The 12,394-nt window shown below is 37.0% G+C and overlaps 2 protein-coding genes across 4 annotated transcripts in view; both read left to right on the forward strand.

The window, feature by feature from the left end:
- The window catches only part of slc9a1a (solute carrier family 9 member A1a), a 407,815-nt gene that overhangs the window by 345,438 nt on the left and 49,983 nt on the right, over positions 1-12,394 (forward strand). The gene's annotated exons all lie outside the window — the stretch shown is intronic.
- Positions 1-12,394, forward strand: part of LOC101882461 (mannosyl-oligosaccharide 1,2-alpha-mannosidase IA) — a 356,204-nt gene that overhangs the window by 239,199 nt on the left and 104,611 nt on the right. For all 3 annotated transcript variants that reach the window (XR_015512119.1, XM_087288103.1, XM_087288102.1), the window contains exon 4: positions 7,970-8,050. Coding sequence is in view for 2 of the 3 variants with exons in the window: in XM_087288103.1 (XP_087144229.1) it covers positions 7,970-8,050 (81 nt within the window). In the remaining variant the exon portion in view is untranslated. The remainder of the gene's footprint in view (positions 1-7,969; positions 8,051-12,394) is intronic.

A 12,394-nucleotide genomic window follows, 5' to 3' on the forward strand; every position in this document is an offset into this window, starting at 1 on the left:
GTGTGTGTGTGTGTGTGTGTGTGTGTGTGTGTGTGTGTGTGTGTGTTTTCCAGTACTGGGTTGCACTTAGAAGGTCATCCGCTGGGTAAAACATATGCTGGATAAGTTGGTGGTTCATTCCGCTGTGGTGACACCAGATTAATAATGGGACTAAGCCTAAAATAAATAAATAAAAGAATAATAGTAATAATAATAATAATAATAATAATATTGATAATAATAATAATAATAATAATAATAATCATCATTTAGATAATAATATACAAATATACAAATATACAATTTAATTATAATTATAATAATATTATTTTTTTATATTTATTTTAATACATACAGCCTGATTGATGGTTTATCTTCACAAGAACTTCACTGTTATGTCAAATTTAAAGAAAACTTATATATATATATATATATATATATATATATATATATATATATATATATATATATATATATATATATATATATTTTTTTTTTATTATTAAGAATAATTAAAGCTAAAAAAGAGAGAAAGTTTAAAGAAAATGTAAGATTATTGAGGTGCATTGACTATATTTTTATAGCCTAAACTATATTTTTGTTCAAAATTGACATTTAATTGAATTACTGTTTCTGTTACTGTTACCACTGTATTATGTAAACCTTACTAGTACAGGGTTGAACCCACTTTTGTCTTCAGAACTGCCCTAATCCTTCATGACATAGATTCAACAAAATACTGGACATATTCCTCAGAGATTTTGCTCCATATTGACATGATAGCATCACACAGTTGCTGCAGATTTGTCGGCTGCACATCCATGATGTCAATCTCCCATTCCACCAAATCCCAAAGGAGCTCTATTGGATTTAGCTCTGGTGACTGTGGAGGCCATTTGAGTACAGTGAACTCATCGTCATGTTCAAGAAACCAGTCTGAGATGATTCACGCTTTATGACATGGTGCGATCTCCTTCTGGAAGTAGCCATCAGAAGATGAGTACACTGTGGTCATAAAGGGATGGACATGGTCAGAAACAATACTCAGGTAGGCTGTGGCGTTGACACGATGTCAATTGGTATTAATGGGCCCAAAGTGTGCCAAGAAAATATCCCCCACACCATTACACCACCAGCCTAAACCGTTGACACAAGGAAGGATGGATCCATGCTTTCATGTTGTTGATGCCAAATTTTGACCCGGCCATCCAAATGTGGCAGCAGAAATGGAGACTCATCAGAGCAGACCACGTTTCTCCAATCTTCTATTGTCCAGTTTTGGTGAGCCTGTGTGAATTGTAGCCTCAGTTTCCTGTTCTTAGCTGACAGGAGCGGCACCCGGTGTGGTCTTCTGCTGCTGTAGCCCATCCGCCTCAAGGTTGGACGTGTTGTGTGTTCAGAGATGCTCTTCTGCAGAGCTCGGTTGTATCGAGTGCTTATTTGAGTTACTGTTGCCTTTCTATCAGCTGGAACCAGTCTGGCCATTCTCCTCTGGCATCAACAAGGCATTTGCGCCCACAGAACTGCCGCTCACTGGATATTTTCATCTTTTTCAGACCATTCTCTGTAAACCCTAGAGATGGTTGTGCGTGAAAATCCCAGTAGATCAGCAGTTTCTGAAATACTCAGACCAGCCCGTCTGACACAAACAACCATGTCACATTCAAAGTCTCTCAAATCCCCTTTCTTCCCCATTCTGATGCTCAGTTTGAACTGCAGCAGATCGTCTTGACCATGTCTACATGCCTAAATGCATTGAGTTGCTGCCATGTGATTGGCTGATTAAAAATGTGCATTAATGAGCAGTTGGACAGGTTTACCCAAGAAAGTTACTACCAGTTCATGCAAAATCACTTCTTTTTTCTCCATTTTCAAATGTTTGTGCTTTTAAAGCAGATCTCGTGCCACATCCACAAACACATTTCCCACAAACACCTACTTAAGCGTTGTAGCTGGGGATTTGTTTGATTTGATTCAGGATAATCCGTTTAAAGCCTCTCTTAATTCATGCTTGTTTAGTGTGTTTTTCTCAAACATGAGCTTTTTTTAGAGCTGTCTTTAGTGCAGCAGCTGATTTAAGACACAAATACTGTGTGTGTGTATGTGTGTGTGTGGGCGCGCGAGCGTGTGTGTGTGCGTGTGTGTGTGTGCGTGTGTGAGTGTGTTTTGTGTGTGTTTTGTGTGTGTGTGTGTCTGGGTGTGTGTGCATGTGCGTGCGTGCATGACTGTGTGTGTGTGCTTTAGGATTGCACTCCTCTGTTCGGCACTGAAGTTTTGTGTGTGTTTCCTCTCTTTACCTCTTTAGACATAGGATATGTGTGTGTTTGTGTGTGTGTGTGTGTGTGTGCCTGTGTGTGTGTGTTTGTGTGTGTATGTGTGTGGGCATGCGTGCGTGCATGTGGGCATGCGTGCGTGCATGCTGTTGTGTTTGGGTTAGGATTACACTCCTCTGGCTGGCACTGAAGTGTGTGTGTGTTTTCTGTCTTTACCTCTTTAGACATAAGAGATTTGTGTATGTGTGTGTGCGCCTGCATGTGTGTTTGTGTGTGTGTTTCCCTGTGTGTGTTTGCATGTATGTGTGTGTTTGCACGTGTTTGTGTGCGTGTGTGTTTGCACTTGTGTCTGTTCACTATTGTGTTTGAATGTGTGAGGGTATGTTTTTATGTGTGTGTGTGTTTGTTTCCCTGTGTGTGTTTGCATGTATGTGTGTGTTTGCACGTGTTTGTGTGTGTTTGCACTTGGGTCTGTTCACTATTGTGATAGAATGTGTGAGGGTATGTTTTTATGTGTGTGTGTGTGTGTGTGTGTGTGTGTGTGCGTGTGTGTGTGCGCGCGTGTGTGTCCACGAATGAGTGTTTGTGTGTGTTTGCATTTGTGTGCTAGCATGTGTGTGTGTGTGTGTGTGTGTGTGCGTGCTTGCATTTGTGTGTATGCACATATTTGTGTTCGCAGTTGTGTGTGTGTGTGTTTGCTTGTGTGTATGCATGTGTGTTTGTGTCTGTGTGTGTGTGTGTGTGTATTTATATAGTTGTGTGAGTGTGTGTTTGCTTGTTTGCGTGTATTTGTGTGTTTGCATGTGTGTGTGCTTGTGTGTGAATGCATATGTATTTGTGTCTGTGTGTGTGCTTGCATGTCTGTTTGCATGTGACAGGGACTGTGTGTCTTTTTTGTGTGTGTGTGTGTTTGCATATGTTTGTGTGCATGTGTGTATGCATGTGTGTGTGTTTGCATGTGTGTGTTTGTGTTTGCATGTGGGTGTTCACGCATGTGCTCGCGTGTTTGCATGCGTGTGTGTGTGTGCGTGCGTGGGCGTAGGTATTTGCATGTCATGTGTGTATGTGTGTTTGCATGTATGTATGCATGTGTGTGTGTCTGTTTGTGTGCATGTTTATGTGTTTGCATGTATGTATGCATGTGTGTTTGTGTCTGTATGTCTGTGTGTGCGTGCTTGTGTGTGTGTGTGTATGCATTTAAGTGTGTATGCATTTAAGTGTGCTCGCATGTGTGTGTGTGTATGTTTGCGTGTATGTATGCATGTGTGTGTGTCTGTTTGTGTGCATGTTTATGTGTTTGCATGTATGTATGCATGTGTGTTTGTGTCTGTCTGTCTGTGTGTGCGTGCTTGTGTGTGTGTGTGTATGCATTTAAGTGTGTATGCATTTAAGTGTGCTCGCATGTGTGTGTGTGTATGTTTGCGTGTATGTTTGCATGTGTATGTATGTGTGTGTGTTTTCATATGTGTATGTGCGTGTGTGTATGCATGCATGTGTGTGTGTGTGTGATTTGATGTGTGTGTTTACACCTTATTGCACTCTACAGGGTTTACAGGGTGATTTTAAATATAATCATATTAAGTCAGACAAAGCAAACACAACTGCATTTGAGAAAACAATTCATAGTGCTGAGAAGAGTTCATTCTGCTCTACTGCTGTTATTCACACACTCCTCATAAATCAATAGCATGCTCTGACCCCCACCATCTGAAAAAAAAAAGTGTCTAATAATGCTCTGCTCCTCGGCCTTGGACATCGAAATTCTGGCAGTTTCTCTGCGTCAGGAAAACATTGTGTAAGAAAATGTGTTGAAAACGAGTGCCTGATTGATACAGCCAGAGGTCATGGCCGGACACGTCCCAAAAATCACTCTTTGAGGTGGAGAATGCACTTTACTTTCTAGTATTTATTTATTTATTCCTTTAGGGAAATTTGTATTGTGCCGGAACAGCAATGGTTGAGTTGTGTTCTGCCATCTTTCTCACATTTAAAGGGCCGTGAAACCCCCCGTTTCAGCAGAGTGTTTTCACACCTCTACTTTGGAAAAAGTCAGAAAAGTGGGCGTGTCCAGCTCTGTTTAGGAGGGAGTGTCGGAGGAAGAAAAGAGGCTTGGTGTGGGAGTGTCTATTTGGGCGCGCTGAGTTTCAGAGTCAAAACACACACACACACACACACACACACACACACACACACACACACACACACACACACACACACACAGGGGACAATGTGACTGTGTTTACATGGACATCTGTAGTCGAATTATTTGCCAAATTATTAAATGGTGGACTTTAACAGCAGTTTGGCTCTTTCATTCAGGGAATTCATTCATGTCCCTCGCGACAAACGAGATATTTGATTCGAGGAGCTGCTCTAAGCGTGTATTTTTCATGCAATGTTTAATACCGCACGGCGAATGAGAGAAAAAAAAACTCAGCCTTTCCCGGAAACTTAGATGCACACGGCAGGTAGCGTCAGAAAGCCGCGTGTGTTATTCCGGTCACTAAATGCGGTGAAAATCCTACATGAGGTTAAAGTTTGGTTGTAGTGCTAACATGTTTACACTCTGTGCAATAGTTAACTTAGTTCGATACGAATAAACTGAATAAACAAAGAGCACTGGTCGCTCACTTACCAAATCTGTAGAGACAGGACAATTCACAGCAACTAGAGCCGCGTCTTTATTAAGAGGAGACTAAAGCGAATCCGGATCTCAGCGTTTGCAGATGAGAACAGCTCTCAGGTAAACAATAATCCTCCTTAGACACGTAAGTTATTGTTGTCGAGCGTCGCGTACACTGTTAATCCACACGTGACTCTGAGCTCTCACAGAGAGAAAATGAAAACGAAACTTAACTGCAGCAAACTATAAAAGCAACACTTCACGCTTGTTTTGCAAACACAACGTGGCGTCTCTGCCATCTAAACACTGTGACAGTAATGAATATTAATGAAGTTGCACAATAGAGCGCGCTGATTGGTTTGAACCAAGCCTTACTCATGCATTAATGCATCACACTGTAAGACGTAATAAGACACACTCTGGCACAGACGTCCAGTCTGCACGCTGGAATACACGCTATTATGTCATGACAGTGACGCAGCTTAGTTTCAAACCGGAAGTACGAATTTGCTTGAAATAACGCAAAAACAACCAATTTACACTTTTTAGTGAAATATAGGTGTCCTAATAGTGTTTTTAGCAGTGTGGGACACATATACGACTGTCAACAGCTCAAAACATGTGTTTTGGTGTTTCGTGACCCTTTAAAGGGCCATGAAACCCCTCATTTCAGCAGGGTGTTTTCACACCTAGTTTGGAAAAAGTCAGGAAAGTGGGTGTGTCTAGAGTTTCCATTTGGGCATGTGCTGATTTTCACCAAGGCAAAACAAACACAGACGCAGGGGAGAAAGACAGTGACTGTGTTTAATGCAGTGTAATATTTGATACTGTACGTCGTATAAGAAAAAAAAACCTGGAATACACGCTAAAATCTCATGGCCGTGACGCAGCTTCAAAAATTCGTTTCAAACCGGAAGTGCGAATTTGCTCGAAATGACGCAAAAAAAAAAAAAAATTTACTTTTTGGTGAAATATAGGTGTCCTAATAGTTTTTTTAGCAGTGTGCGACACATATACGACTGTCAACAGCTCAAAAAATGTGTTTCGGTGTTTCATGACCCTTTAATTGTAGGGTTGTTCATTGTTGTACAGTTTGGGTAATGTTGAAATCAATTATATGCTTTAGTATGTTATTTTTCGGAGCAATCTATCTTTTCTATTATGAAGGTGATGTTCGGTTTATGGGTGGATGTGATATTTCTCATTATAAATATTGTCTAGTGTGTACAGTATATGTTTCGTAATGATTGAAAATGAAAAATGAAATGATTGATTATGTAAATGTGATTGATGACTTAAACAGAAGGCGGAGTATATAGTTTTTAATGGCAGAAAATTTAATGATTGATTATGTAAATGTGATTGATGACTTAAAGAGAGGTGGAGTAAATTGTCTTTAATGAATGCAATTTAAAAAACTAAATATTAATCAATGGCTTAAATGTGATTGACAGCTTTAAAAGAGGGCGGAGTTGAATAAGTGATAGCAAAATTGTGATTGACAGCTTTAAAAGTGGGCAGAGTTGAATAAGTGATAGCACAAATGTGATTGACAGCTTTAAAAGAGGGCAGAGTTGAATAAGTGATAGCACAAATGTGATTGACAGCTTTAAAAGAGGGCAGAGTTGAATAAGTGATAGCACAAATGTGATTGACAGCTTTAAAAGAGGGCAGAGTTGAATAAGTGATAGCACAAATGTGATTGACAGCTTTAAAAGAGGGCAGAGTTGAATAAGTGATAGCACAAATGTGATTGATGACTTAAAAAGAGGGCGGAGTTGAATAAGTGATAGCACAAATGTGATTGATGACTTAAAAAGAGGGCGGAGTAAATAGTTTTTAATGGTTGAAAATTTAATAAATGATAAAAAATGTCATTGATGGCTTAAAAAGAGGGCTGAGTACATTGTTTTCAATGATTGAATATTGTTAATTGAATAATTGAGGACGGAAATGTGATTGATTACATTAAAAGAGGTTGGAGTAAATAGTTTTTAATGATTGAATATAGAATAACTGAATAAATTGATGACGGAAATGTGATTAATGGTTCAAAAAGAGGACAGAGTACATTTTTTTTAATGATTGGAAATTGAATAATTGATTTAAAATGTGATTGATGACTTTACATGAGGGTGCAGTACATTGTTTGTAATGATTGAAAGTTGATAATTGAATAATTGAGAACGTAAATGTGATGGATGTTTTAAAATGAGGACAGTGCATTGTTTTTATGCTTAAATATAGAATAATCGATGGCATAAATGTGATTAATAACTTAACAAGAGGGGAGAGTAAATTGTTTTAAACGATTAAAAATTGAATAATTGTTGATGTACTTGTGATTAACTTAAAAAAGAGGGTGGATTAAATTGTTTGACTTGATTGATTACTGAAGGGGGTGTAAATTGTGTCTAACAATTGAAGATTGAATAATTGATGACACAAATGTGATTGACTAAAAAAGAGTGCAGAGAAAATTGTTTTTAATGATTGAAAATTGAATAATTGATGACATAAATGTGATTGATGACTTTTAATGATTGAAAATTGATAATTGAATATTTGATAACGTAAATGTGATTGGTTACTTAAAAACAGGGCAGTTTACAATGTTTTTAATGATTGAAAATTGAAAAAGTTATGTAAAATTAAGTAAATGTGACTTCAATTGATGACTTAAAACGAGGGTGGACTAGTTGATCATTGAACATTTTATATTTGGTTTATTACTATTACAGAAATCTGACCAGTTTCAAACACATTTTTGTTAATGTTTTATGAAGAAATGTTATGTTTAGCTGTGTAATAGATGGAATGCATCTTAAATGTAGTAAAATACAGTAAACAAACTACATTGTCTAATTAAAAGTACTTCATTATTTAAAAAAGAACAGAATATTCGACTTAATATGTGTCCTCTTTAAGACTATAAATGTTTTTAAAATATAAACATGATGTATTTACGTCCATTTTTATATGTTCCTCTGTAACCAATCAAGCTTTGGTAAAACCGCGTCATTGTTGAAGTTGGATTTTCTTTTCACAGCATATTTTTTACATTGCTAATGCTCATGCTGTGTGTTTTCTGCAGAACGGCGAGGCATCTCTGTTTGAGGTCAACATTCGTTATGTCGGTGGTCTTCTGTCTGCGTTTTACCTGACTGGAGCTGAGGTAAGGTTCATTTTCATTATTCGCTGAAGTCTGAGAGACCAGGAATGATCATCTACAGTTGTTGAAGTCAAAATTATTCGCCCTCCTGTAATTCTTTTTTTCTTTATCAAATATTTCCCATATGATGTTGAACAGATTCAACAAATTTTCACAGTATTTTCTATAATATTTTTTCTTCTGGAAAAAGTCTTATTTGTTTTATTTCAGCTAGAATAAAGGCAGTTTTTTTAAGTTTTTAAACCTATTTTAAGGTAAATATTATTAGCCCCCAATATTTGTTTTCGATTGTCTACAGAACAATCCATCGCTATACAATGACTTGCCTAATTACCCTAACCTCACCATAATTAACCTAGTTAGGCCTTTCAATGTAAACTTAAGCTGAATACTAGTATCTTGAAGAATATCTAGTCAAATATCATGTGCTGTCATCATAGCAAAGATAAAAGAAATCAGTTATTAAAGCTATGTTAAACTCCATTAAACAGAATTTGGGGGGAAATAGAAGACCAGGAGGACTAATCATTCTGATTTCAACTGTACTTGTGTTTTGTTTTTGTCTAAAACGGGCCAGGTTTTCAAAACCAGGGCATCATATTAAAGGCGAAAATAAAATCAAGGCGATCCATAGACATCCATAGAGTTGAGAGTCATCCTAATGGACATTGATTTTAAGTCAGAATTAGTCAGAGTGGAAGACAGATGCTCTGCGTTTTCTGAGCACATCCATCTGTGTTCATAGATCCGTGTCAGATTGCATACACACATCAGACCACTCCAGTGCATAATTCAGAGAGCATTAGGATGTTTGCTTGGTGAAGATATCTTTGCTTGAGATTGAAGTATACAGTAAGAACACACTGTGAAATGTAGTCATTTTGAATGTTAAAGGGAAACAGTCTGTTTTATTTTTAAACATTGAGATGAAATCAGCGATTTGTATTATTGGATACAGCCGTGGTTTATATATATATATATATATATATATATATATATATATATATATATATATATACATATATATATATATATATATATATATATATATATATATATATATATATATACATACAGTATATATCGATATATATATAGATGTACATATGTATATATATATATATATATATATATATATATATATATATATATATATATATATATATATATATATATATATATATATATATATATATGGTTCGGAACACACGTGACCTGCAGATTAATGCATTTTTTTTTACTTGTAGATTATTCTACATGTGTGAAATTTGCTGAGAGATCGCCTCTCGTACCATTCAAATGACATGTGTGAAAGCATTTAGGCCTTCCTGTATAATATAAAGCTGACAGAAGAAGTTGTGGTGGGTTACTCGGGATGTGGTGGGTTTCTCAGGTTATTAAAGGTGTTTTCTGTCACTACTTGTTTAGCCTGCGTTAACGCATTCAGTGTAAGCTGCATGATTAATCATTAAAAGATCATAACACCCACTCAACATCAATTATAAATGATGGAGATTTGCATATGTTTATTAAAACCACTTAAACTCCGCGGGTCAGTGACGTCATCGACTTTCGCTTTCAGATTTAAAGGGCTAGCATTGCACCAGACCCCCGTAAGTGGTGTCGTTTGAAAGTGTATAATCTATATTTTATGCACATATGCATCACTTTGGTTTTTATTCTACTGTATAAAAGTTTACACTTAAAAACTCAGTATTTTGGATACCCGAGCTGGGTATTTTACATTGGTTCATTTTCATATTTTTCATATGACACATGTACAAGTTATAGCTCAAATGAAAGCTCTTGCCGGTGCTCATACAGTTCTAGCATTATTTTTACTGAATTATATTCATATGCCAAACAGTTGTTGATGAATTGTGGTGTTTCCATGGTGCAAAAATGAAAACAATACATTAATGATCAATAAGCAGCCCCAGATAGCACAGACAGCCGTCATCTCTTACCTTATGCTGTGCGCTTCAGGGCCATTCTCCTCTGTTTTTGAGGTGATGTGAATAAGTAATCCTTTTATATGTCTGACGTGGTCCAAACACAGTGAATTATGTTTGATCAAACAAAAGAATAGTGAAATATGAAAACAATGATCGCTCCCTGTGGCTGGTACAGCACCTCTCATCAGTTGGAATACAATAACTTTTGCATAGATTATGGTGGAGACATTTTTCTTTTTCCCTATGATTACAGACATGTGCAGGAACCACCAACATTAATTACAACACGCTAGACCACACAGAACCTAAAAGATACACTTTCAACTTTAAGTTTATATAAAAAAAAGCCTCTTTTTTTAGGTGTTTATCAACAACATACACGGTTATTTTAAACACTTTCAATAGTGTTTCAAAGGTTTCAAAATTCAAAGGTTTTTCTTTTAAATGATGCCAAATGTTTGCATTTACACCTCTGCATGTGGATTTGGGAAGCTTTTAAATTTGGGTAGGCAAAATCCAGGAGGAAATCCCCAAATAGCAGCAGAGTTTAAGTGGTTAATCCTTTGAATTGCTGCATTCAAATCTGTGTTTGAAAAGCGCAAAAATTAATAAAGAGATTGAGTCTTGAGTCTTTTGAGTTAGTTATGAAGTTACTGTAAAGCCCTGTATATATATACATACACAGACACGTGTCTTTAATTATCAGATTTAATAAACCACAATGGACAGTATACGAATATAAAGTACAAAACGTACACAATAATAAATAAAGATAGCGTTAAGCAAATTGGTAAACAAAGACAAACAGCGTACAACAGGGTAACATAATTAAGGACAATAGTAAAAGGTAATAAAATAACACTGCCAAAATAATACACCTGAGAACAAATAATAGATTTATAAGACCAAAAACTGTCCGTTAGATATTCACAAGATGTATTAAATATCATGTTTTAACAACCGGTGAGATCCAGCAGTACATCCGAGATGGACTGGCCGAAGTAAAGCTGCTTTCGTCGGGGGAGGTGATGATGAAGCTCCCAGGTGGCAGGCTGGAAGTCAGAGTCTGCATAAGCTGAGGCACATCACCAAAGATGTGCTATCTTTGTGAATAAACTGCAGATTCAAGTTTATAACAACTACATTCTCGCCTGAAAACTGTTAAAACTTTATATTGTGACACAGTAAAGGAGTATGTTTACACTGCAATCAGGGCCGGAGTGGGACTCCTTTTCAGCCCTGGAGTTTCAAGCATTAGACCGGCCCACCTCAGTTCACGACTGACTATAGCTGCGTCCCAAATGGCACACTATACACTATGCACTCATGCACTATGTACTTATGCACTTACACACTCAACAGGATAGTATATGTATGAAGTGGTGTCCCAAATGGCACACTAATGTTTTTTTTACTAAGCGGAAATTTAAACCGTTTCCCTAATGACGTTTGACGGTTGCCAAATCAGTGAAATAAACAACAGAATTATCAAATAATACCTGCCATGAGTATTGCCGCATTCACCATCGGGAGGCGCTATAATCACTCTCGTTGGAGAAATTTGCTTTCACCATCCAAAATAAATAAAGTTATCCAACATGTGCGTCCGATAGCTCCGCCCCTTCCGCTACGTATGCAAACCTGTGGTCGTTGAATGCGTGAAGTGTCCATCATTACACACTTAATTTTAGCGGCTGAATGAGTGCATCATCCGGGTAATTAAAGTGCACTTATGATTTTTAGAGTTTTCAGTGTGAACACACTACTTACACTGTTTATACTACAAAATGGCGTAGAATAGTGCATAAGTATGCGATTTGGGACGCAGCTTAAATTAAAATAAGGTCATTTCCAAATCACTTTCTAATGACCCTATCACGTCTTTTTCAAGAAAACAGCTGCTTTAGAACTTCAGATTTATAAGTTTTATATGTCTTAACAATAAAAATGAAAAATATAGCTGCAAGCAGCAATTAACGGGGTCAAGCAGTTTAGCAGGGTAAGGTTATATAGCAGTTAGGACACCTGTAAGTAGTTTATTCGACAATGAAATATATGATTAGAGTGTTAGAGTTTATAGATTGAACTAACAAATGTTTGATTAAACACTTCAGAAAAGCAACTTCGGTTTTTACATATTGACAAATTTTTAATGAACATTTTGAGTGACCATAATTATGTCAAAGTATTCAGTATAAGCAGCCCTATTATAAAAAAAATTACTCAGGTGAGGATCGAACACGGATCGACGATGTCAAAACGCAACGTGCAGACCACTGGACCACAATGGCGCTGTCACGCTTGTGTGGCCGGAATGATAGTTACATCAACAGTACTCTCCAGGCTGCATTTTACTCATGGGGCTGCGAGACAATAAATAAGAAGAGCGGAG

Source organism: Danio rerio, chromosome 16 (assembly GCF_052040795.2).
Source record: "Danio rerio strain M-AB ecotype USA chromosome 16, GRCz13ab, whole genome shotgun sequence".
In the NCBI taxonomy this organism is placed as follows: Eukaryota; Metazoa; Chordata; class Actinopteri; order Cypriniformes; family Danionidae; genus Danio; species Danio rerio.